Source organism: Oncorhynchus clarkii, chromosome 17, assembly GCF_045791955.1.
Source record: "Oncorhynchus clarkii lewisi isolate Uvic-CL-2024 chromosome 17, UVic_Ocla_1.0, whole genome shotgun sequence".
Classification (NCBI taxonomy): domain Eukaryota; kingdom Metazoa; phylum Chordata; class Actinopteri; order Salmoniformes; family Salmonidae; genus Oncorhynchus; species Oncorhynchus clarkii.
In genome coordinates, this window is record NC_092163.1 from 39,331,373 (window position 1) to 39,359,221 (window position 27,849).

Here is a 27,849-nt window from a genome sequence, read left to right on the forward strand (position 1 = left end):
TGGGTTAAGTATCCTTTTTATTAATCCCACGGCAAAAATACACTTGCCTTTTCCTACTGCACTAACTTTGCTGATAACTACCTTGTTGAGTCAAAATGTACTTGCTATGATTGTGATATGTTGTTGTCTCACCTTGCTGTCTTAAGATGAATTAACTGATGTAAGTCACTCTGGACAAGAGCGTCTGCTAAATTAATTAAATGTCAATTGTTTAACTGGTTAGTTGTCTTTCTCACACATGAAAACGGAAACAATTTCTCAGACTAAATAAAGTGGTATTCTAACACCTGTCTACCATTGAAGTATTTACATTTGGATTAAGAGCTAATGACCTCTCCTGATGTCATCGTGTCACCAAACAGAGGTGCAACTATGGCAGACAGCAGTGGGTATGGCTTCTGGAGTGGGTGTGTTCCTGATGGGAAAGAATTGCCCTTGTGAATATGATGCAGATTGTATCAACCTTTAGTTCTGTATTGTCCATGATGAGATGTTCTTACCACAACCTTCTGATACTTTTATGTTGTACAGACCTACAGCCAGACAGGATGATCAAAGCCAAAGTTCAGAACCAGTCAAAGGTCTGGACACACCTACTCATTCCAGGCTTTTTCTTTATTTTTACTACGTTCTACATTGTAGAATAATAGTGAAGACATCAAAACTATGAAATAACACATTTGGCATTATGTAGTAACCAAAAAAGTGTTAAACAAATCAAAAAATATTTTATATTTGAGATTCTTGAAAGTAGCCACCCTTTGCATTGATGACAGCTTTGCACACTCTTGGCATTCTCTCGACCAGCTTCATGAGGAATGCTTTTCCAACAGTCTTGAAGGAGTTCCGACGAGAAGCAGGAGGGTGGACCAGAGTAATGAAGACTTTTCGTTGACAGTTTGCTATATCACTGTGTATACCTACAAACACGCACGCACACACACACATACAGACACACACACACATTGTATTTTAACATTTAATGCATCTTTGAGGCTTCTGTCATTTTTCTTTTGAAATTGATAACTTAATATGCATAGTGTACAAACATACTTTGACTGTACAAAACATTAAGTACACCCCTCCCCCCAGTTTGAAGTAAGTTACTAACTAACATTAGGGGCATGGATTCTACAAGGTGTTGAAAGTGTTCCACAGGGATGATGACTCCAAGGTTTCCCACAGTTGTTTCAAGTTGGATGGATGTCCTTTGGGTGGTGGACCATTCTTGATACACACGGGAAACTGTTGAGCGTGAAAAACCCAGCAGCGTTGGAGTTATTGACACAAACCGGTGCCCCTGGCACCTACTACCATACCCCATTCAAAGACACTTACATATTTTGTCTTTCCCATACACCCTCTGAGTGGCACACATGCACAATCGATGTCTCAATTGTCTCAAGGCTTTAAAAGTATTCTTTAACCTGTCTCCTCCCCTACATCTACAATGCTTGAAGTGGATTTAACAAGTGACATCAATAATGGATCATAGCTTTCACCTGAATTTACTTGTTCAGTCTATGTCATGGAAAGAGCAAGTTTTCATAACATTTTGAACACTCAGTGTACACACACACACACACACACACACACACACACACACACACACACACACACACACACACACACACACACACACACACACACACACACACACTTTATTTTAAATGTTTTATTTAACACTGTTTTATGTGATCAGGTTTCCTTTCTATTATCTTTGTTGAAATTGACTGCATGATAGTGTTAAAGGCAAGTTGCACACAGCAATGTTAATTATTAAAGCTTTTCAACTAACACTTTGTCTCAGGGATCATTATTTCTTTGCAAATAACATGTAATAGTCTGTTTAGCCTGGGTGCCAGTCTGTTTCTACTCTCTTGACAACTCCTTATGTAATTGCCATGTTGACAAAATTTCATAAGGAGTTGGCAAGAGAGCATTAACAGACTGGCACCCAGGCTAGTGTCTGCTTGGTGTCAATGTCAATTATAAATGTCCTATATACATATACCCACCAACAGGTTATAGTAATAAGTCCTTGATAGCAGTGTAGTTCTAGCGTCCCTTCAGAAAGCTGTCCAGTACGCGGTCTCCCCTGTCTATGAGCCAGTATCCAGCCATGGCCGCCACTCCACCCATGAAGATGGAGGTGAAGACCATGTCTCCTTTAGCAGCCAGGGTGGCCAGAGCACAGAGCAGCACCCCAAAGAACATCTGCTGTAGAACCTCAACCTCTTCATCCTGGACGTCCTCAAACAGACCCTTCTCACCCACACCTGCAGGGAGAGAGGGAGAGAGACAGAGAGAGAGAGAGATGAATTAATTAATTTTCAACATTACTTTTCAATAGAAAGTTATTAACAAAAATAAACAAGATCCTGCAACGACTTAGAGGTAACAACTACACTGTTAAACTTATATCACAGTTTACTTACTTACTTATAGAGTTGCCTGCTCCAGGTGATTTGTTTTTCAAATCATATGAGCAAAACATATTTCTGGAACACTAAGCCAGACAAGATTAAACATGCCTATTTCTATAATGAATATCAGTTTGAGGGGCTGCAATTATTAAATATTAAAGCACTAAACCTCTCACTGAAAATCTTGCTCATTCTAAAGCTTAACATAAACCCAAACTTGTTCTTCAGTAGATTCATAAGGATCATATCTTGTTCAAAATATTAATTTTTTGCCTTAATACAGCTACTTTTTATTTTATTTTTATTTAACCTTCATTTAACTATTCAAGTCAGTTAAGAACAAATTCTTATTTACAATGACGGCCTAGGAACATTGGGTTAACCGCCTTGTTCAGGGGCAGAATGACAGATTTTTAGGGGATTTGATCTACCAACCTTTCGGTTACTGGCCCAATGCTCTAGTCACTAGGCTACCTGCCACGCTACTTCTCATTTTTGGTTAACTGAAAATTAAACCTTGTTCAAAGTACATTATGACAAATATTATAGTTATACACAAATATACTCATTGATTTAAAAATATTAAAGAGGGTATTATATTTATGACATTATGAATAGGAATGGTAGAGTTATGTCACACTTGCAGCTATTGGAAATATATGAGAATGTTTGCTCAATCTAAAGTTACAACAAATGGATTGCAGCACTACAGCAGAAATGGAGGAGGAGAGTAGATGGGGGAGGAAGTAGGAAACTGGTCTGTTTGCCCTATGTTAAGGAACAAAACTGGTGAAAAACATTTGCAAAAATAGAAAAATATACCAGTTTCATTTGAGAACCAAAATGTTGACAGCTGTGCCATGCAGGTTGCAAAATAGCTGGGAAGAAATTTTTGATGTACCGATTCCAGGGTACAAGGTTTATGAGCTGATATACAAAACGACGCAAGATTCAACACTTTGAGTTTTTCAATTTAAAGTACTGTATAAAATTCTTGCTACGAACATCTTAGCTCTGCAGGTTTTGCTGTTAAGAGACAGAATCATCAGACCATTTATTCTGGTATTGCCCACAGATAGCTTGTTCCTGGTTATAGATTAAGGAATGGCTGAAAAATCACAACATTCGTTTAAAATTAACCCTACAAATACAACTGTTGGGAGATTTGGAAAAACAGTCAATCAATCAACAGTATAATAATACTCTTAGCAAAAATATGTATCTTTAACCCCCTAGAGTCGATGTCCGTGCCCCCGGGAAATTTAATTATCAACAGGAAAGCACACATTTACCGGTATAAATACATTATTTTCGTTGATATTTTCATCTCTATAAACAAATTCATACTTTCTCATCTGTTGGTTGTCTAGCAATGATCAACAACCAATTTGACAAAGCTTGAAAAATGTTGAAAATAGTAATGGGCAAAAGTTGCACAATCCAGATGTGGAACGCTCAAGCCAGGTGCACACATACTACACCCTACACCCTACAACCTACACCCTACACCCTACAACCTACAACCGGAGTACTTTGGGTGTTTCGGTGCGGCTTCTCTTCGGTGTTCAATGTATGTTTTATAATCTCTAAAATAATTAAATTAAATAAATACACCTAGAAGGAGTGTGGGAAAGAGATGTGTGTGTGTGTGTGTGTGTGTGTGTGTGTGTGTGTGTGTGTGTGTGTGTGTGTGTGTGTGTGTGTGTGTGTGTGTGTGTGTGTGTGTGTGTGTGTGTGTGTGTGTGTGCGTGCGCGCGTCAGTGCGTGGTGTGAGCATGTGTAGTTAGAACACTTACCACTGGGTAGCTTTTTCTGCACACAGACATTGTTTTTGCGTGTGAAGCCTTCAGCACAGTCACAGTGGAAAGAACCATCCAAATTGGTACAGATCTCATCCAGCCCTGAACACGCCAGAACCCGCTCACTGCATTCATCTATATCTGAGGGAGGGAGGGAGGGAAAGAGAGAGAGAGAGAGAGAGAGAGAGAGAGAGAGAGATAAAGAGAGAGAGACAGAGAGAGAGAGAGAGAGAGAGAGAGAGAGAGAGAGAGAGAGAGAGAGAGAGAAATACTTCTGGACTAAGAATCAGACAGACTGACAAACATCCAGACAGAGAGACAGACAAACACACACACACTCATCCTTATACATACTTTACACATTCTCATACACAAAATAGGCCACTTACCTAAACACTTTGCTCCGGTTAGTCTGTAGCCAGCAGCACACTTCCTGCAGCGAGCTGGCCCAGCACCCATACAGCCTACACAGGCCTGGTCACAGCCTGTTGGAAGACCACAAACCATCTGCATGAACTCATAACACTCATACACAGCTCACATTTCACACTAATGGGAGAGGAGATTCTGTTTCAGAGATTATAATAGAATTGTATTCAGCAAACTGAAGAAATCGTATGGATTCTGAATGAAATTGTATTGAACATAGAATTACACATTAAATTGAATAGGATCTCTGTGGTATTCAAGACAACTCTTATCTATTCAATGAAGCTCTTGATAGTCTTATGACAAATTTTCACCTTTTTTAAAATTATTTAATTTGGAAACAAAAAGTTTACTCAAGGGGAAGTTAGGATTCGCCCCATAGAGTGTTTCAAATCAAATCAAATCAAATTGTATTTGTCACATGCGCCGAATACAACAGGTGTAGACCTTACAGTGAAATGCTTACTTACGAGCCCCTAACCAACAATGCAGTTTCAAAAATAATACAGATAAGAATAAGAGACAAGAGATAAAAATAACAATTGCGAGACTATATACAGGATACCGGGGGGTACCGATACAGAGTCGGTACCACTCTGCTCGGCCTCCGACCGACGGGGCCAACGGTTATTTGAGGTAGTATGTGCATGTAGGTAGAGTTACTAAAGTGATTATGCACAGATGACAACAGAGAGTAGCAGTGGTGTAAAGAGGGGGTGAGGGGGAGGAGGGGCACTGCACATTGTCTGGGTAGCCATTTGACTAGATGTTCAGGAGTCTTATGGCTTGGGGGTAGAAGCTGTTTAGAAGCCTCTTGGACCTAGACTTGGCGCTTCGGTACCACTTGCCGTGCGGTAGCAGAGAGAACAGTCTATGACTAGGGTGGCTGGAGTGTTTGATCATTTTTAGGGCCTTCCTCTGACACCGCCTGGTATAGAGGTCCTGGATGGCAGTAAGCTTGGCCCAGTGATTTACTAGCCCTTCGCACTACCCTCTGTAGTGCCTTGCGGTCGGAGGCCGACCAACTGCTCGGCCTTCGACCGACAGCCAATCAACTTCTGATTGGCTGTTGAAGAGGAAGAAGTGAGCTCTGGTAGCAGCACTGACCTTTGCACCGATAGTTGCCCTCTGTGTTGAAGCAGTAGGTGTTGGGGGGACACTGGCCCAGCTCTGTGCCACACTCATCTATGTCTGGAACACAACAGCAACAGATATTAATAGCAACACAACAGAACAGGTTTTGTATAAAGTACAGAACAGTAAGATTGTACATTGAAGCATTTTACATTATAAACACAAACACCAACATTTAGAAAGATATTAGATGTTTATGCATCTCTTCATTTATCTGAGACACACACACACATAATATATCTCTCTCTCTCTCTACACACACACACACACACACAGTCCCGCTTACCTACACATGTGTTGTCATGGAGGGTCCAGCCTGTTCTGCACTCCAGACACAGGTCATTCTGAGGCCCTGAGCATTCCTTACAGGAGTCCATACAGCCTCGGACCAGAACTACCTGGGACAGCACTGAGTACAGCCCTGCAGCAAGGAGGGGCCAGCCAGTCCTCATCACACCCTCCCTATCAAGCAGCCACTGAGACAGTATGAGAGAGTGGATTGGACCACCGAGTTCTATAGGAACCAGGGGACACAGACAGGATAGTATACAGTTCTGTATTAGGTTGAACGCTTACTTTAATCATTTAGATAATTAAAGGGCAAGTCTGCAAATGATACATACATTTTTTGGACATTTAAATGAATTATGCATAGGTCTACCCATTGATTGTTGTAGAATAGGTAATTGCACCTTTTGGAGCCTTTTGAGTAGTGTAACTTGCTTTTATTTCACCTATTTGTAATATGATATCCATAAATCCCCTTGTGACAGGGGGGTGGAAGCTTGTTGTCTGCAACAAGAAGGGGCAATTGAATGCAAGTTTCACCCCAAAAATGTAATTGTTAAAAAAATTATAGCCTGTCTATCTATAGGTAACAGGGTTGACCTGCTCCACAACAAAACACTAGAAAATGGCCAAAAAGAGTATAACCTGCTCACTAGCTTTTACACTATAGTTTCACTATTAGATGTTCGTTGTTTCTTTAGAATTTTCTTTTAATGAGAGTTCAGTTCGTCCAACAGGGTTGACCTTAAAATGAGGAACAGGTTTTCTTTTTAACCTTAAAATGAATCTCTAATCAACTGAAATAAATACAAATCCTCAGAAAATACTTTGTAAAAGCAACAAAATAACTACGGGTTAACAATTATGGTGAAAATGTGGATAAATGTTGTGGTTAAGCGGGTTAAAATCTTCCTAGAAGTTACAGAGGATCCACAAAAGGGACATGTGAAAATCAGAATTTTTGCACTTTTAGCAAGTCTTCATTCATTTCAAAAATGTATTTATTGAATTTTCCATGTGGTCTATATTAGTGACCCGCTTCAGGAAATTAGGCATTATGTCACAAGTCAAGACTTCACAGGAGAGCTGTTTGAACGTGAATTGAACAAAATAAATCTAAATGCATTTTTTGGCAGAAATGTCTTCTCGAACATGTGAAGTTTCATGTGCCTTAATATCAAACCTGTATGCCATCTGTAAATACAGATAAAATTGTTAGATTATGAGCCTAGTTGGTTTAGCCACAGAAAAAGAGCAACCTTCCCGCTAGCCATGATTGGCTGAGATAATGAGTGGGCTGGACATGCCGAGAAATTAGTTTGGATTGGTCTGCCATATAGTACGCATCTGTCTATTGGTGCTTGTCAGTATGGCTAGGTAATCGTGTTAAACCCAGCTTTTTTTCAAATGCATCGCATCGTAAAACTGCATAAACCTAATGTCAAGTGAAAGTGTACTGTTAGCAAGCTAATGTTATGTGTATGCTCTCCCCTTTCTGGAGTAGTGAGTTTTGAAATCGGTGGAATTCGAGTATGATAGCTAAGGAGATGGAGAAAACACCAGTTTGGATTATGTCGTCAAACTAAGGGCAACTATGGATGGCATCAGACAGGAGATGCGTCCAACCGTGATGTATACTGGTAAGATAGTCTAGCTAGCTACATTTTCAGATATTGCACGTTTCTCATTTTGACAGCAAGTGGTTTCATTTCAAGTGTACTGTTAGCTAGCTAACACTAGCTGGCTGGGTCGCTAGCTAACATTATGTGCATAATCTTATTCTTTGCATCTCAGACACATTTGCTTGACTAGTTATAGCCATATAATCTGGTTGGTTAGCTACCTGCAGATTCATGCAGGGTTGTAACATCATGAGTTGTGATTATGGTCCATTGTTTAGCTAGCTACATTTCTTATTAACACAAGACTCCACTCTAATTTTGACAAAGTATTTTCATTTCAAGTTAGTGTACTGGCTGGATTCATTGTTTACCTCGCCCGTTAAATATGTTCGGTGTCAGTAAAAGTCGGCAACAAAGCGTAATTAAATTGTTGCCAGCAGCACAGTTACAGTCACTAACGCTTTGTATAACATGAAAACTGCCTAACCAGCTCTGCTAGGGGGAGTAAAATGGTCAGAAGGTGGTGTTCTCTCATTATGTTTCTGGAAGTAGCTAGCCAATGTTAGCCAGTTAGCTTGGGTGCTTGTCTGTCGTTGTGAGGTCAGAGCTTTCGGAACAACCCTCTTATTGGCCAGAGCTTCCAGTGTGCGCTCTGAATTTATGAACGGACAATCTGACAGCATAGTTAATGTCACCAACACCCTGGAAAACATAACAGCTTAACCAGCTCTGCTAGAACGAGTAATGTTCAATGAGCTGTTCTCTCTCTGTTAGATGTCTGGAAGTAGCTGGCAAGTTAGTACAGAATGCTTGGATCAACCCTTAAAGAGATAGGTGGGGCTAAGGCTTAGAGGGTGTGAACAAGGCTGAATGGTTATAGACCAGTGGTTCTTAACCTGGGTTCGATCGAACCCCAGGTGTTCGGTGAGTCATTCTCAGGGGTTCGGCGGAGGTCAAGACAGACATCCGACTCATATGATTTGTGATGACATGCCCCGCTTGGCCATCATTGGCTGCAGGTGATCATGCTACATCGCTTGGCCTATCTGTGCTGCAGGGAATTTGGTGCGCTCAGTAGTCGACTTGTGACTGTCGTGATGGTACGTCTTGGGATTTCTTTCTTAATATTTTAATCCCTTCATACTTACTATGTCTAGCAAAAAAAGAAAGTAGTCAGACGAATATGTACAATATGGATTCACATGTATAACGGAACGTGATGGGAGTCAGCGTCCTAACTGCATGATTTGCAATGCCAAGTTGAGCAATTCTAGTCTATCCCAAATTCCTCTTTCAAATGACACCATAAGCGACAGAATAGAGGACATGAGCAAAGACATCTTGGCTCAAGTAGTTGCAGATCTGATTTCAAGCCCGGCAAAATTCAGCCTTCAACTCGACGAGACCACAGACGTTTCCATTCTAAGCCAGCACACAAATACAGCAAGCTATGTGAAAGACGACGTGATAAAGGAAGATTTCTTTATTTTGTAAGCCTCTTACAACAACAACTAAGGCAGCCGATGTGAAGAAACAGATTTTGGTGCGCTAGTGAAAGCCGATGCACCACACATCATTGTTACGCATTGTATTCTGCACAGGCATGCGTTGGCAACAAAAACCTTGCCTCCAAAACTGGCAGAAGTATTAAAAATTGTAGTGGAATGCGTGAACTATGTGCCAACTAGTGCTCTGAGGCACCGCATCTTCAGTGAGCTGTGTAAAGAAATGGGCTCTGAATTCGAGGCACTTCTGTACCATTCTAACGTTCGGTGGTTATCCCGGGGACAGGTGCTGAATCGTGTTTTTGCCGTGCGTGTGGAATTAGCCCTGTTTTTGCAAGAGCACCAACATTGTCATGCAGATTGCTTCAAAAATTCTGAGGTCCTTCTCATTTTAGCGTACATGGCGGATATCTTCGCAGCTCTCAATCATCTGAATCAAAAGATGCAGGGCGGTGGAGTCAACATCATCGAAGCGGGGGAAAACCTGAAGGCTTTTCAAAAAAAAGCTACCGTTATGGAAACGACGAACAGAGAACGATAACTTCGCAAACTTTCCCCTGCTGGACGACTGTGTAAGTAAGATCGAAGATGTATCTGGAATCGGAGACATTTCTGTACCCGCGGAACTGAAGCAAGCAATTGCCATGCACTTAGATGAGCTTGCAAAGTCTCTCGACGGATACTTCCCTACAAGAGAGTCATATCCAGCATGGGTGAGACAGCTGTTCACGTTTAGTGTTGAGACAACAGATGTCAATGATGAATACCTCGATGAAATCATTGAAATGCAGCAGAGCCAGGTTCAACAGCAACTCTTCAGAACAACAACACTTTCAACGTTTTGGTGTCAACAAATGGTAACGTACCCTGTTATTGCTAAGAAAGCTCTGGAGATTTTCATACCGTTTGTTACAACATATCTTTGCGAGCAATCCTTTTCGAGGATGCTGGACATAAAAACGAAGAAAAGGAACAGACTTTGTTGCGAAAATGACATGAGAGTGGCACTTGCCAAGGTGAAGCCTCGCATTTCTGAACTGGTCTCTAAAAGGCAACAGCAGAAGTCACACTGATTTGCAGTAAATATTCATTATTATGTTTTTGTTTTTGTGTGAAAATGATCATCTGTGTGAAAATGTTTTGATGATTTTGCTCTTTGAACACAGTGATGTTGATGCACGGTTCATTTTGTGCACCAGTCAAATATATACCTATGTTTTGAATTTGAAAAAAATCATATTTTATTTTTCCAATTAAGAAGGGTTCGGTGAATGCGCATATGAAACTGGTGGGGTTCAGTACCTCCAACAAGGTTAAGAACCACTGTTATAGACAAAGAAGGGCTCTCCAATGGTAGTACCAAAACATTGGTAAAACAAAGGCAATTTTATCAAAAGTGAGTTTACAAGTTGATCAACTTTCAAAGCAGAATTACTTTCCCATTGTTTCCTCAAATGCAGTGTATGAAATATAATTTTGTAGCGCGGTCTCTACTTTTATCCAATGTAAAATCAGAAATTCAAATGTTGCTACATAAGACAGAATCCAGGTGGTGAGTCACATTATTAAAGGGCACTTCATTTAATATAAAAGGCTTTTAAAACCAATCAATCAAAAGTATTTATAAAGCCCTTTTTACATCAGCAGATGTCACAAAGTGCTACACAAAAACCCAGCCTAAAACTCCAAACAGCAAGTAATGCAGATGTAGAATCACAGTGTCAAGGAAAAACCTCCTAGAAAGGCAGGAACCTAGGAAGAAACCTAGAGAGGAACCAGACTCTGAGGGGTGTGGCCAGTCCTCTTCTGTCTGTGCCGGGTGGAGATAGTACATGGCCATTAAGGCCAGATTGTTCTTCAAGATGTTCAAACGTTCATAGATGACCAGCAGGGTCACTCAGAGGTTGAGACAGTAGGTGCGGAAGAGAGAGAGAGAGAGTCAGAAACAGAAGGTCCGGGACAAGGTACTGTAGCACGTCCGGTGAACGTCAGGGTTCCATAGCCAGTAGGTCCGATGAGTGTAATCTGAGTGTAATCTGGCCCAGGGGTGCGAAGGTGAACAGCAAGGCACTGGCTCAGCCGTGTTTAGCACTAACTGAAATGTATTTGGTGCTCTATCCGGGTAGCCGGAGAGTAGAGCATTGCAGTAGTCTAATCTAGAAGTGACAAAAGCATGGATTAGCTTTTATGTTAGTTTAGTTTGTGATTTTTGTTATGAAGATAGAAAAAAGCTGTCTTTGAAATATTCTTGATATTTTCGTCAAAAGAGAGATCAGGGTCCAGAGTAACGCTGAGGTCCTTCACAGTTTTATTTTAGATGACTGTTCAACCATCAAGATTAATTGTCAGGTCCAACAGAAGATCTCTTTGTTTCTTGGGACCTAGAACTACCATCTCTGTTTGTCCGAGTTTAAAAGTAAAATTTTGCCGCCATCTACTTCCTTATGTCTGAAACACAGGCTTCCGGGGTAGGCAATTTTGGGGCTTCACCATGTTTCATCGAAATAAACAGCTGTGTGTTATTCGCATAGCAGTGAAAGTTGACATTGTGTTTCCGAATTACGTGTTGTGTCTTTGGCTATGCAGGATTAAGTGATATGACATGCTATTCTATAAAATCCTTTCTCCGTAATTAATATTACCTGATTGAGCTAATCATGTAAATGTAACGAACTAGAGAGCCGGGGCACCACAAAATAATATTTATAGAGCTGTTATCTTCCAAATAAACTCTTAAAGACCTAGTCATATTTTACATCAATAGCAGTCAATATTAATCGTCACCTTAATTCAGTCTCATCTGAAAGTTGTAAATTCTTGGTTATCTTCACGAACCCTGGCTACAAGTTGAATCAGCAATACAAAATTGGGTTTAATTATTGATTTACTAAATGCCTAACTTATCACACAAAATTACATAAACACAGAATGAATCATACCTTGATTACAAATTGTGTGATAAAGGGAAACGTCCCTAGCGGGCAGAACAGATATGACAGCTGGTTACACACAAAAAAACAAACATTTAAATTGAACAACAAGTCCATGTGAATCTGATAACTACAATGTGCAGACTTTCCACTGTAGAGTTTATGTCATCCTATCATTGATGTCTCAGATGACAACCGAACTGACATCATAGTCATTAAGTACCACCACACATGTTCAATTGGTCGGATTACCAGAATATAGTTCATTTCCCCCCACCTTCTGAAGTTCCCAGAATCTCTATGTTAACCAAGGGATTTTCAAATGTCACATCAGTAGGGTAGAGAGAGGAAAAAGGCAGGAAGAGGTATTTATGACTGTCAGGACAGACGTCACCAAGAGGTAGAATATATAGTGAAAACAATATTGGTCCAAAAACAGAACCTTCAGGGGCGTCGAAACTTACAATTGATTTGTCCGAGGACAAACCATCCACAGAGACAAACTGATATCTTTTCAACAGATAAGATCCAAACGAGGCAAGAACTTGTCCATGTAGACCAATAAGTGTTTCCAATCTCTCCAAAATAATGTGGTGATCGATGGTGTCAACAGCAGCACTAAGGTCTAGGAGCTCGAGCAAAGATGCAGACCACTGGTCTGACGCCATTAAAATGTAATTTACCACCTTCGCGAGTGCAGTCTCAGTGCTCTGATGGGGTCTAATACCAGACTGAAGTGTTACGCATACATTATTTGTCTTCAGGAAGGCTGTGAGTTGCTGCGTAACAGCTTTTTCAAAAATGTTTGAGAGGAATGGGAGATGAAATATAGGCCGAAAGATTTGTACATTTGGTTTGACTTGTTCAAGAGAGGCTTTGTTACTGTCACTATTAGTGAGTTTGGTACATATCCGGTGGATAGGGAGACATTTATTAAAGGAAGTAGCTCTTTCAGTGGTTTAGTTGTTATAGGGTCCAGAATGCAGCTTGAAAGTTTAGAGGCCATAACTATTTTCATAAATGTGTTTAGAGATAAAAAAATTAAAAAAACGTTTGTGTCTCCATTGATCCTAGGTCCTGGCAGTTCTGTACACTCAGGACACCTGAGTTTTGGAGAAATACACAGATTCAAAGAGGAGTCCGAAATTAGCTTTCTAATGATCGTGATCTTTTCATCGAAGAAGTTCATAAATTCATCACTGCTGAAGTGAAAGGCATCCTCTCTTGGGGAATCCTGCTTATGATTTACAGTGCCTTGCGAAAGTATTCGGCCCCCTTGAACTTTGCGACCTTTTGCCACATTTCAGGCTTCAAACATAAAGATATAAAACTGTATTTTTTTTGTGAAGAATCAACAACAAGTGGGACACAATCATGAAGTGGAACGACATTTATTGGATATTTCAAACTTTTTTAACAAATCAAAAACTGAAAAATTGGGCGTGCAAAATTATTCAACCCCCTTAACTTAATACTTTGTAGCGTCACCTTTTGCTGCGATTACAGCTGTAAGTCGCTTGGGGTATGTCTCTATCAGTTTTTCACATCAAGAGACTGAAATTTTTTCCCATTCCTCCTTGCAAAACAGCTCGAGCTCAGTGAGGTTGGATGGAGAACATTTGTGAACAGCAGTTTTCAGTTCTTTCTTTTATTTTTGAACCATTCCATTGTAGATTTTGCTTTATGTTTTGGATCATTGTCTTGTTGGAAGACAAATCTCCGTCCCAGTCTCAGGTCTTTTGCAGACTCCATCAGGTTTTCTTCCAGAATGGTTCTGTATTTGGCTCCATCCATCTTCCCATCAATTTTAACCATCTTCCCTGTCCCTGCTGAAGAAAAGCAGGCCCAAACCATGATGCTGCCACCACCATGTTTGACAGTGGGGATGGTGTGTTCAGCTGTGTTGCTTTTACGCCAAACATAACGTTTTGCATTGTTGCCAAAAAGTTCAATTTTGGTTTCATCTGACCAGAGCACCTTCTTCCACATGTTTGGTGTGTCTCCCAGGTGGCTTGTGGCAAACTTTAAACAACACTTTTTATGGATATCTTTAAGAAATGGCTTTCTTCTTGCCACTCTTCCATAAAGGCCAGATTTGTGCAATATACGACTGATTGTTGTCCTATGGACAGAGTCTCCCACCTCAGCTGTAGATCTCTGCAGTTCATCCAGAGTGATCATGGGCCTCTTGGCTGCATCTCTGATCAGTCTTCTCCTTGTATGAGCTGAAAGTTTAGAGGGACGGCCAGGTCTTGGTAGATTTGCAGTGGTCTGATACTCCTTCCATTTCAATATTATTGCTTGCACAGTGCTCCTTGGGATGTTTAAAGCTTGGGAAATCTTTTTGTATCCAAATCCGGCTTTAAACTTATTCACAACAGTATCTCGGACCTGCCTGGTGTTTTCCTTGTTCTTCATGATGCTCTCTGCGCTTTTAACGGACCTCTGAGACTATCACAGTGCAGGTGCATTTATACGGAGACTTGATTACACACAGGTGGATTGTATTTATCATCATTAGTCATTTAGGTCAACATTGGATCATTCAGAGATCCTCACTGAACTTCTGGAGAGAGTTTGCTGCACTGAAAGTAAAGGGGCTGAATAATTTTGCACGCCCAATTTTTCAGTTTTTGATTTGTTAAAATTTTTTGAAATATCCAATAAATGTTGTTCCACTTCATGATTGTGTCCCACTTGTTGTTGATTCTTCACAAAAAAATACAGTTTTATATCTTTATGTTTGAAGCCTGAAATGTGGCAAAAGGTCGCAAAGTTCAAGGGGGCCGAATACTTTCGCAAGGCACTGTAGTTTTGCGACAGTATCAAAAAATAAATGTTATATTGTTCTTATTCTCCTCAATTAGTTTGGAAAAATAGGATGATCGAGCAGCAGTGAGGGCTCTTTAATATCGCATTGTACTGTCTTTCCAAGCTAGACGGAAGACTTCCAGTTTGGTGGAGCACCATTTCCGTTCCAATTTTCTGGAAGAATGCTTCAGGGCTCGTGCATTTTCTGTAGACCAGGGATCAAATTTCTTGTGACAAATTATTTATGTTTTTAGGGATGCGACTGCATCTAGGGTATTACACAAGGTTCAATTTAGATCCTCAGTTAGGTGGTTAACCGATTTTTGTACTTTGACATCCTTGGGTAGGTGGAGGGAGTCTGTAAGGGCATCTAGGAATCCTTTGGTTGTCTGAGAATTTATAGCACAGCTTTTGTTGATCCTTGGTTGGGGTCTGAGCAGATTATTTGTTGTGATTGCAAACGTAATAAGAGTGGGGTCCGATAGTCCAGGATTATGAGGAAAAACATTTAGATCCACAATATTTATTCCATGGGACAATACTAGACACAGGTTTTGACTGTGGCAATAAGTAGGTCCAGAGACATGTTGGACAAAACCTACTCGAGTCGATGATGGCTCCGAAAGCCTTTTGGAGTGGGTCTCTGGACTTTTCCAAAGTCACCAAAATGTTTTATATTATCTGCCATGACAACAGGGTCTGATAGGAATTCAGGGAACTCAGTGAGGAACACTGTATATGGCCCAGAAGGCCTCTAAACAGTAGCTATAAAAATTGATTGAGTAGGCTGCATATATTTCATGACTAGAAGCTAAAAATACAAAAACGCAGTCATCTTTTTGGGGGGAAAATGGTAAATGTTCTGTCTTAAATGTTAGCAACACCTCCGCCTTTACGGGATACGCAGGGGATATGGTCACTAGTGTAACCAGGAGGCCTCATTTAACCTCTCTAGGGTATGTGGGACGCTAGCGTCCCATCTGGCCAACATCCAGTGAGGTTGCAGAGCGCCAAATTCAATTACAGAAATGCTCATTATAAAAATTCAGAAAACAAAACATATTTTACATAGGTTTAAAGATTAACTTCTTGTTAAACCAACCACAGTGTCATATTTATAAAATGCTTTTCGGCGAAAGCATACCTAGCCCAGAACATACCTAGCCCAAAACATAGCCCAGTTGACAAATTATTACAAACAGTAACCAGCCAAGCAGAAGCATTACAAAACTCAGAAATAGAAATTAATCCCTTACCTTTGAGGATCTTCATATGGTGGCAATCAGAAGACATTCATTTACTCAATAAATGTTCCTTTTGTTCGATGAAGTCTCTTTATATCCAAAAACCAGTAATCCACAGGCTCAAACTCAGTCAAAACAATTAGACAAAAAAATCCAAATTGTATCTGTAAGGTTCATAGAAACATGTCAAACGATGTTTATATTCAATCCTCAGGTTGTTTTTTAGCTTAAATGATCTATAATATTTCAGCCGGACAATAACGTCATCAATATAAAAGGTAAACAAGAAATGCACATGCGCCTGAAAAAACTTGTCACGTTAGGGTCCACTCGTTCAGACTGGTCTTACTCCCTCATTTATAAGAATACAAGCCTGAAACGATTTCTAAAGACTGTAGTCTAGTGGAAGGCATAGGACATCTATGGACATCTAGTGGAAGGCATAGGAACTGCAAATGGAGTCCTACATCAATGGATACTATAATGGCATTGAATAGAAAACTACAAAACAAAACAAAAACCAACTTCCTGAATCGATTTTTCTCAGATTTTCGCCTGCTAAATCAGTTCTGTTATACTCACAGACATTATTTTAACATTTTGGAAACTTTAGAGTGTTTTCTATCCAGATCTACCAGTTATATGCATAGCATATCTTCTGGGCCCGAGTAGCAGGCCGTTTAATTTGGGCATGCTTTTCATCAAAAATTCCGAATGCTGCCCCCTACCCTAGAGAGGTTAACACAGTAAATTCATCAGATTTGAGCCATGTTTCAGTCAGGCCAATCACATCAAGATTATGATCAGTGATTAGTTCACTGACTTTAACTGCCTTGGAAGTGAGGGATCTAACATTAATTAGTCCTATTTTGAGATGTGAGAGATCACAATCGCTTTCAATAATGACAGGAATGGAGGAGGTCTTTATTCCAGTGAGATTGCTAAGGAGAACACCGCCATGTTTAGTTTTGCTCAACCTTGGTCGAGGCACAGAAACGGTTTCAATGGGGATAGGTGAGCTGACTAAACTGACTGTTCTAGTGGCAGACACCACTAACCTGGCATCCTATCTCATTGTGAAGCTAGAGGAGTTTGAGCCCTGTCTATGTTGATAGATATAAGAAATAAGAATTTGTTCTTAACTGACTTGCCTAGTTAAATAAAGTGTATTTTTATTTTTTAGATATATATATAAAATGAGAACACCCCTCCAGCTAAAATGGAGTCTGTCACTTCTCAGCAGGCCAGGCTTGGTCCTGTTTTTGTATGAGTCCCAGGAAGAGGGCCAATTATCCACAAATTCTATATTTTGGGAGGGGCAGAATACATTTTGAGGCTGCTGTAGAGCTCGTCACCCCCCTTAACTGGGAGGAGGCCAGAGACAATTACTTGAAGCTGACATCTTTTTTTATCAAATTTAAACGCTGAAGCTATGTTGCGCATGGTGACTTCTGACTGTTTCAATCAAATCAAATCAAATCAAAATCTAATTTATTTGTCACATACACATGGTTAGCAGATGTTAATGCGAGTGTAGCGAAATGCTTGTGCTTCTAGTTCCGACAATGCAGTAATAACCAACGAGTAATCTAACCTAACAATTCCACAACTACTACCTTATACACACAAGTGTAAAGGGATAAAGAATATGTACATAAGGATATATGAATGAGTGATGGTACAGAACGGCATAGGCAAGATGCAGTAGATGGTATCGAGTACAGTATATACATATGAGATGAGTAATGTAGGGTATGTAAACAAAGTGGCATAGTTTAAAGTGGCTAGTGATACATGTTTTACATAAAGATGCAGTAGATGATATAGAGTACAGTATATACATAGACATATGAGATGAGTAATGTAGGGTATGTAAACGTTATATTAAGTAGCATTGTTTAAAGTGGCTAGTGATATTTTCCATCAATTTCCATCAATTCCCATTATTAAAGTGGCTGGAGTTGAGTCAGTATGTTGGCAGCAGCCACTCAATGTTAGTGGTGGCTGTTTCAGAGTCTGATGGCCTTGAGATAGAAGCTGTTTTTCAGTCTCTCGGTCCCTGCTTTGATGCACCTGTACTGACCTCGCCTTCTGGATGGTAGCGGGGTGAACAGGCAGTGGCTCGGGTGGTTGTTGTCCTTGATGATCTTTATGGCCTTCCTGTGACATCGGGTGGTGTAGGTGTCCTGAGTGCCTTTGGTGACAAGTCGGATTTCTTCAGTCTTCTTCAGCTGCGCCTTCTTCACATCGCTGTCTGTGTGAGTGGACCAATTCAGTTTGTCTGTGATGTGTACGCCGAGGAACTTAAAACTTTCTACCCTCTCCACTACTGTCCCATCGATGTGGATAGGGGGGTGCTCCATCTGCTGTTTCCTGAAGTCCACAATCATCTCCTTAGTTTTGTTGACGTTGAGTGTGAGGTTATTTTCCTGACACCACACTCCGAGGGCCCTCACCTCCTCCCTGTAGGCCGTCTCGTCGTTGTTGGTAATCAAGCTTACCACTGTAGTCCGCAAACTTGATGATTGGGTTGGAGACGTGCATGGCCACGCAGTCGTGGGTGAACAGGGAGTACAGGAGAGGGCTCAGAACGCACCCTTGTGGGGCCCCAGTGTTGAGGATCTCGGGGTGGAGATGTTGTTACCCTCCCTCACCACCTGGGGGCGGCCCGTCAGGAAGTCCAGTACCCAGTTGCACAGGGCGGGGTCGAGACCCAGGGTCTCAAGCTTGATGACGAGTTTGGAGGATACTATAGTGTTAAATGCTGAGCTGTAGTCGATGAACAGCATTCTCACATAGGTATTCCTCTTGTCCAGATGGGTTAGGGCAGTGTGCAGTGTGGTTGAGATTGCATCGTCTGTGGACCTATTTGGGCATTAAGCAAATTGGAGTGGGTCTAGGGTGTCAGGTAGGGTGGAGGTGATATGGTCCTTGACTAGTCTCTCAAAGCACTTCATGATGACGGAAGTGAGTGCTACGGGGCGGTAGTCGTTTAGCTCAGTTACCTTAGCTTTCTTGGGAACAGGGACAATGGTGGCCCTCTTGAAGCATGTGTGAACAGCAGACTGGGATAAGGATTGATTGAATATGTCTGTAAACACACCAGCCAGCTGGTCTGCGCATGCTCTGAGGACGCGGCTGGGGATGCCGTCTGGGCCTGCAGCCTTGCGAGGGTTAACACATTTAAATGTTTTACTCACGTCGGCTGCAGTGAAGGGAGTCTGCATGTTTTGGTTGCGGGCCGTGTCAGTGGCACTGTATTGTCCTCAAAGCGGGCAAAAAAGTTATTTAGTCTGCCTGGGAGCAAGACATCCTGGTCTGTGACGGGTCTGGTTTTCTTTTTGTAATCCTAACATCGTTGGTGCCGACGTGGATAACAATATCCCCATACTCTCTACACTCGCCAGTTTTAGCCTTAGCCAGCACCATCTTCAGATTAGCCTTAACGTCGGTAGCCCTGCCCCCTGGTAAACAGTGTGTGATTGCTGGATGACTTTTTAAAGTCTAATATTGCGGGAAATGGAGTCGCCAATGACTAGGGTTTTCCATTTGTCAGAGCTAATGGTGGGAGGCTTCGGCGGTTGAAAGTTTATGTTGGCTGAGCATGCCGACAGCATTTCTTTCAAGAAGCCTTGAGAAAATTGTCCGTCTGCGGGGACTGTGCGGGGGGGGATTTAAAGTAATATCTCTACTTTTTCAGATAACAAGCTGTTTCATCCTTTCCTACACTTAAATGACACTTGCCTAACGATTGCATTTGAAGCTGGGCTTTCAACACAGCTATCCTCACCATAAGGCGATAGTTCTCCTGTATATTATGAGTACATGGACTGCAATTAGATGGCGTAGTGTTAATGTTACTACTTAGCTTTTTCGGCTGGTGTAGGTCCTGTAGAACCATGTCCAGATAAAGCATCCGGTGTGAAATAGTTGAATTAAAAACGTTGAGCAAGGGAAAAACTAAGTGTACATAAATGTGTTAAATGCAAATTTAAATTAAATCTGAAAAGTAGCCAAGTAGCATCAAACAGCACAGCAGCACGGAGACAAGTCCGGAATTTGTGACACAATTTCTACTTAAAACCTCTTATGGATGATGCGAATTTTCGCAGCTTTTTGTAAAAAATCGCGCAACATTTCAAAGTCCTGCTACTCATGCCAGGAATATAGTATATGCATATGATAAGTATGTGTGTATAGAAAACACTCTGAAGTCTCTAAAACTGGTTAAATCGGGTCTGTGGCTATAACAGAACGTGTTTAGGAGTAAAAATCCCTGGTAAAACTGTTTACCAAAAACACAAAAAAAATATTTGTCCGCCATTCAATGTATTGTTTAAGACGACAGAAAATGTATGCGAATCCCCTGTAAACGCCTACAGCTTTCACACGATGTCGCCATTGCTATCAATATCTGAATCATTTATCCTTGGTTACAACACGAATAGACCCCTCCTTTCTTGAGGCGCACCACAGTATGTTGTGAAACTGAAAAAATAGATGATTTCCAGACTTGCTGCTATCGAATACAGATCGCCCCGTGATCAATTTGATACATCATTAACGTTTATTAATACCTAAAGTTGGTTAAGAAAAGTCGTTTGAAGTGATTTGTAAAAGTTTATAGGCGACTTTTGTCATTTTAAAAAGTGACGTTGCGTCTTGTAAATGGACTTTTTGCAGCATCAGACTGGCCTTCAGCAAATGACATTTTGGGTATACAATGACGGATTTAATCGGGAAAAAGACCCAATTGTGATGTTTATGGGACATATAGGAGTGCCAACAAAGAAGCTCGTCCAAGGTAATGAATGTTTTATATTTTATTTCTGCGTTTTGGGTAGCGCCGGCTACCGCAAAATCTGTTGTTTACGTGTCGTGCTGGTATTTTGGGGGGTGCATGCTATCAGATAATAGCTTCTCATGCTTTCGCCGAAAAGCATTTTACAAATCTGACTTGGTGGCTAGATTCACAATGAGTGTAGCTTTAATTCAGTACCTTGCATGTGTATTTTTATGAAAGTTTGAGATTTATCGAGTACTATACTCAAGTACTATAGGTGGCGCTCTGAAATTTCCGCTGAGCGGTCCCTGTGCAGGGACCACCTCCATAAGAAGTTTTAAAATATCAAAGGGAAACAAAAAGGCACTCATTTCATGGAACAACTCCTAATTTTAATGCCTCATGAGTTCAAGACTCTATTCAATCTTAATCACTGAAGCATTAGAGATTGCGCGATAGAAACGTAAAGTTGATTTCTGATTGAGCCTCTGCTGCAGAGGATAAGTTAATTAGTTACCAGCCTCATAAATTGCAACCCAAATTAATGTTTTGCAGATTTCAAGTTACAGACACATCTCAACATCAATGGTTCAGAGGAGACTGTGTGAATCAGGCCTTCATGGTCGAATTGATGCAAAGAGACCACTAAGAAAGGACACCAATAAGAAGAAGAGACTTGCTTGCGCCAAGAAACACGAGCAACGGACATTAGACCGGTGGACATTGTCCTTTCGTCTGGAGTCCAAATTGGAGATTTCAGGTTCCAACCGATGTGTCTTTGTGAGACGCGGTGTGGGTGAACGGATGATCTCCGCATGTGTTGTTCCCACCGTAAAGCTTGAAGGAGGAGGTGTTATGGTGAGGGGGTGCTTTGCTGGTGACACTGTCTGTGATTTATTTAGAATTCAAGGCACACTTAACCGGAATGGCAACCACAGCGTTATGCAGCAATATGTCATCCCAGCTGGTTTAGGCTTAGTGGGACTATCATTTGTTTTTCAACAGGACAATGACCCAAAACAGTGTGCAAAGCTGTTATCAAGGCAAAGGGTGGCTACTTTGAAGAATCTCAAATATAAAAACACTTTTTTTGAACACTTTTGGTTAATACATGATTCCATGTGTTATTTCATAGTTGTGATGTCTACACTATTATTCTACAATGTAGAAAAAAGTAAAAATAAAGAAAAACCCTTGAATGAGTAGGTTTTTCTAAAACTTTAGTTTTTGGACAGTTAGTGTGTGTCTATGAATTTCAAATCAAAATCAAATCAAATTGTATTTGTCACATGCGAAACGCTTACTTACAAATCCTTAACCCACAATGCTTTGAGAAGTTTTAAGAAATATAGGTGTTGAGTAAAAAATAGACGTGAAAAAAGAGAAGTAACAAATAATTAAACATCAGCAGTAGAATAACAATAGCGAGGCTAGATACAGGGGGTACCGGTACCGAGTCAATGTGAGGGGCACCTGTTAGTCGAGGTAATGGAGGTAATATGTACATGTAGGTACGGTTAAGGTGACTATGCATAGATAATAAACAGAGAGTAGCAGTAGAGTAAAAGAGGGGTCTGTGAGGCCCTTTGATGAGCTGTTCAGGAGTCTTATGGCTTTGGCGTAGAAGCTGTTAAGAAGCCTTTTGAACCTAAACATGGCTCTCCAGTACCACTTGTCGTGTGGTAGCAGAGAGAACAGTTTATGACTATGGTGGCTGGAATCTTTGACAATTTTTAGGGCCTTCCTATGACACAGCCTTGTATCAAGGTCCTGGATGGCAGGAAGCTTGGCCCTAGTGATGTACTGGGCCGTATGCACTACCCTCTGTAGTGCCTTGCGGTCGGAGGCTGAGCAGTTGCCATACCAGGCAGTGATGCAACTAGTCAGGATACTGTAGAACCTTTTGAGGATCTGAGGACCCATGACATACAGTGGGGAGAACATGTATTTGATACACTGCCGATTTTGCAGGTTTTCCTACTTACAAAGCATGTAGAGGTCTGTCATTTTTTATCATATGTACACTTCAACTGTGAGAGACGGAATCTAAAACAAAAATCCAGAAAATCACATTGTATGATTTTTAAGCAATTAATTTGCATTTTATTGCATGACATAAGTATTTGATCACCTACCAACCAGTAAGAATTCCGGCTCTCACAGACCTGTTAGTTTTTCTTTAAGAAACCCTCCTGTTCTCCACCTGTATTAACTGCACCTGTTTGAACTCGTTACCTGTATAAAAGACACCTGTCCACACACTCAATCAAACAGACTCCCAAACAGACTCCCACTCAATCAAACAAGGTCCCATTGTTCAAGCCAGCGCATGTCGAGGCCCATCTGAAGTTTGCCAATGACCATCTGGATGATCCAGAGGAGGAATGGGAGAAGGTGGTCTGATGAGACAAAAATAGAGCTTTTTGGTCTAAACTCCACTCGCCGTGTTTGGAGGAAAAAGAAGGATGAGTACAACCCCAATAACACTATCCCAACCGTGAAGCATGGAGGTGGAAACATCCTTCTTTGGGGATGCTTTTCTGCAAAGGGGACAGGACGACTGCACCGTATTGAGGGGAGGATGGATCGCGAGATCTTGGCCAGCAACCTCCTTCCCTCAGTAAGAGCATTGAAGATGGGTCGTGGCTGGGTCTTCCAGCATAACAACGGCCTGAAACACACAGCCAGAGCAACTAAGGAGTGGCTCCGTAAGAAGCATCTCAAGGTCCTGGAGTGGCCTAGCCAGTCTCCAGACCTGAACCCAATAGAAAATCTTTGGAGGGAGCTGAAAGTCCATATTGCCCAGTGACAGCCCCGAAACCTGAAGGATCTGGAGAAGGTCTGCATGGAGGAGTGGGCCAAAATCCCTGCTGCAGTGTGTGCAAACCTGGTCAAGAACTACAGGAAACGTATGATCTCTGTAATTGCAAACAAAGGTTTCTGTACCAAATATTAAGGTATGCTTTTCTGATGTATCAAATACTTATGTCATGCAATAAAATGCAAATTAATTACTTAAAAATTCAGTCTCCTGAGGGGGAATAGATGTTTTTGTGCCCTCTTCACATTTGTCTTGGGGTCTTTGGACCAAGATAGTTTGTTGGTGATGTGGACACCAAGGAACTTGAAGCTCTCAACCTGCTCCATTACAGCCTCGTCGATGAGAATGGGGGCGTGTTCAGTCCTCCTTTTCCTGTTGTCCACAATCATCTCCTTTGTCTTGATCACGTTGAGGGAGAGGTTGTTGTCCTGGCACCACATTGCCAGGTCTCTGATCTCCTTCCTACAGGCTGTCTCATCGTTGTCGGTGATCAGGCCTACCACTGTTGTGTCTTTGGCAAACTTGATGATGGTGTTGGAGTGGTGCTTGGCCATGCAGTCATGAGTAAACAGGGAGTACAGGAGGGGACTGAGCACACACCCCTCAGGGGCCCTCGTGTTGAGGATCAGTGTGGCGAATGTGTTGTTACCTACCCTTACCACCTGGGGGCGGCCCGTCAAGTCCAGGATCCAGTTGCAGAGGGAGGTGTTTAGTCCCAGGGACCTTAGCTTAGTGATGAGCTTTGAGGATACTATGGTGTTGAATGTTGAGCTGTAGTCAATGAATGACATTCTCACATAGGTTTTCCTTTTGTCCAGATAGGAAAGGCAGTGTTGATTGCAATATAGCTTGCATCATCTGTGGATCTGTTGGGGCAGTATGCAAATTGGAGTGGGTCTACGGTTTCTGGGATAATGGTGTTGATGTGAGCCATGACCAGCCTTTCAAAGCACTTCATGGCTACAGACATGAGTGCTACTGGTCGGTAGTCATTTAGGCAGGTTACCTTAGCGTTCTTGGGCACAGGGACTATGGTGGTCTGCTTGAAACATGTTGGTATTACAGACTCAGTCAGCAACAGTTGAACAAGTTAGTGAAGACACTTGCCAGTTGGTCAGCGCGTGCTCAGAGTACACGTCCTGGTAATCCATCTGGCCCTGCGCCCTTGTGAATGTTGACCTGTTTAAAGGTCTTACTCACATCGGCTAGGGAGAGCGTGATCACCCAGTCATATGGAACAACTGATGCTCTAATGCATGTTTCAGTGTTACTTGCCTCAAAGCGAGCATAGACGTAATTTAGCTTGTTTGGTAGGCTCGTGTCAATGGGCAGCTCGTGGCTGTGCTTCGCTTTGTAGTCTGTAATAGTTTGCAAGCCCTGCCACATCGCGATGAGCGTTGGAGTCGGTGTAGTATGATTCAATCTTAGTCCTGTATTGACGCTTTGCCTGTTTGATTGTTCGTCGGAGGGCATAGCGGGATTTCTTATAAGCTTCCGGGTTAGAGTCCCGCTCCTTGAAAGCGGCACCTCTACCCTTTATTCCAGTGAGTATGTTGCCTGTAATCCATGGCTACTGGTTGGGGTATGTACATACGAATTTGAGAGTGGTTACATTTTTTACTGCAGATTTCCCCTCTAAAGTGGAGTTATTGCTTTTTTAATTTGAATTAATTTGATGTTACTGTAGATCAGGGTTGGGTAGGTTACTTTTTAAATGTAATCCATTACAGTTACTAGTTACCTCTCCAAAATGGTAATTAGTAACATAATCTGATTACTTTCCCCTTCAGAGGCATTAGAAGAATACAAGAAGCATCCATCAAATGCACCTGGTGTGTCATAGTGGTCTTTGACTTGTGGTCAGACTTGCTCAGGTGGAACAAACTTAGGGCCCGATTCAATCAGATCTTCTTTAGCCGACATCCACATAGCTGATGTTTTGACGGTGTCAGAGGTGGAACTGCGTTAGAGCTCCTGGCATTTTACCTAAAGCAGACATTGTCATTGGCTGCTAGTAACTGTAAGGTCGCTGGTTTGAATTCCTGAGCTGGCAAGGTGGAAAAATCCTCCGTTCTGCCCTTGAGCAAGTAAGTTAACACCCCAACAACACCTGCTCCCCAGGCACCGATGACATGGACATCGATTAAGGCACTTTCTCGTTCTGAATGTCTATCAAGTGGGAGGGCTGTGGCTTCGTGATGATCACAAGAGCAGCGATTTGATAGCTCCAACTCAGAGCACTGCACAGGCATGAATTTAAAGCCTGAGCCCTAACCATGCCCCCAAAGCTCAGGCTGGCCCTCCCCGAAACCCAAAATAACTGCCTCCTTAGTAAATCTATTAGCTGCTTCTCTCTGTCTGTCACTCGCTCCTTGCGCACAGCTTGATCTGTTTATTGTGGCTCTGAAACTGAGTAACCATGGTAATTGCTCTTCTTGGGTTGCTCTGCTCAATGAAAAGACACGAGAGAGTAGTTAGCTGTTAGCTACTTTTCATCGCTCTAAACTCTGACAAAACACAAGGAACATGATTATTTTCTGTAAAATAATCTCTCCTGTTTTATATTTGATGAGATTGGAGCACATCTGACACAATGTTATGATATTACCCAGATGTGACTGTACTGTGCAGCAAAGCACGAGCAAATGGCTCAGCTTAAACATTTTTGTGATCAATTTAGTGATACCTGAGGCCTGCCCGTACTTTAGTTATTGATGGAAAAACAGGCCCTACCCCGCCCTAACCCGATGTATAATGTCAGGGCCCGTCGGGCTCGGATCATGTAGCCGAGCTCTATTCTACCTCCGATACTGCCAAAACGTCAGCGATGCGGTTGTCGGTTATTGCCCTTAAACACTTCAACTGATTGAATCTAGGCCTTAAAGGGGCAATCTGCAGTTGCTACATTCATTTTTGGACTTGTGAGTTAATGATATGTACCAACTGATAATTGAAGAATATATCTTGTAAATGCCTCATGAACTAAGTTCAACTGTCGTACTCCATAAGAACCCAAAATATTGAATTGTTTTACTCCAATGCTTGTCAGTAAAAGTAAATGTAAACAAACACTGTATGGCCTAAAAACAAAACCATAATTTTGATATCATGGATGGTCAGCCTTTGCATTAATTTATTTGTATTTATTTTTCTTATTTTACCAGGTAAAATTTACAGCAACGACCTACGTAATAATTACAGGGGAGAGAAGGAGGATGAATGAGCCAATTGGAATGAGTAAATTCATAGCTCTGTCTATAAAATTGAGAGTGGTTACATTTCTCCAGCACCATCCCTCAGCTTTTTACCAAAACAGGCACAGGGAGTTCAGTTTGTTATTGTTTCGACTGCTGATTGGCACTTTAACCTTGCACCTTTTTTCAATGCTGAATTGAATGTAATTGAGAATACTGAAAGTGTTATAATTTTGTTCAGCAAACATCCTTTCTGAATTTAAAAGTATCTAAGAAGAAATCATGTAGTTTTTCCAAATGTAATCAGTTACTCCCCAACCCTGCTGTAGAAAGTATAATGAGTGTTATTGTCAGTAACCACAAACAACTAAGGAAAAAAGCTCCATGCAATTCTGTGCAACTTGACAACACTGTAGAACACATGGACTATTTTTTGTAAATTACCTTGAAAAGTTCACACTATATTTACCTCTAAGTTTTTCGACGCTGAGCGTGAACAGCAAACGGTTTTGTCCGAAGGCACCCTTCAAATGAATGACTGAACTGTGCAAGTCTGTGTGGGACTGCTGTCTTTCTACTCTGTTGAGTTCAGCTGTCGTCTTTCTTGTTGCTCATCGGATCTGGTTTGCGTTCAGACAGGCTAGCCCTTGACCAATCACAACCTCTTGAGGGGCAAAAGGGTCCGGGACTACTGTACAAGTCGGTCAATCAGAGCACCAAGCGCACCACCACACAAAGAAGCAATGTTATTTATAACTGCGTGAGCGAAGGGCTGCATTCTGTCCTTTGTGGGACCACCCCCCCACCCCCGCGGCTGTTTCCCATGGATATTTGTTGTCTGTCAATTCTGTAAAGTTTTTAAA

At 41.5% G+C, this 27,849-nt stretch overlaps 1 protein-coding gene across 2 annotated transcripts; it reads right to left on the reverse strand.

The window, feature by feature from the left end:
* LOC139370806 (protein disulfide isomerase CRELD1) lies at positions 1–27,676 on the reverse strand. 2 transcript variants are annotated; one of them, XM_071110580.1, is made up of 7 exons: positions 27,456–27,676; positions 6,075–6,302; positions 5,762–5,845; positions 4,615–4,710; positions 4,223–4,366; positions 2,019–2,279; positions 1–920 (listed from the first exon to the last, which is right to left on the reverse strand). In XM_071110580.1, exons 2-6 carry the CDS (start codon positions 6,238–6,240, stop codon positions 2,059–2,061), a joined length of 711 nt encoding a protein of 236 aa, XP_070966681.1. In that variant the 5' UTR covers positions 6,241–6,302; positions 27,456–27,676; the 3' UTR covers positions 1–920; positions 2,019–2,058. The 2 variants fall into 2 exon arrangements, with proteins under 2 accessions (XP_070966681.1, XP_070966682.1); XM_071110581.1 differs by having other exon boundaries at positions 560–920; positions 6,075–6,264; positions 27,456–27,567.
* Positions 27,677–27,849: the final 173 nt, after the last annotated feature.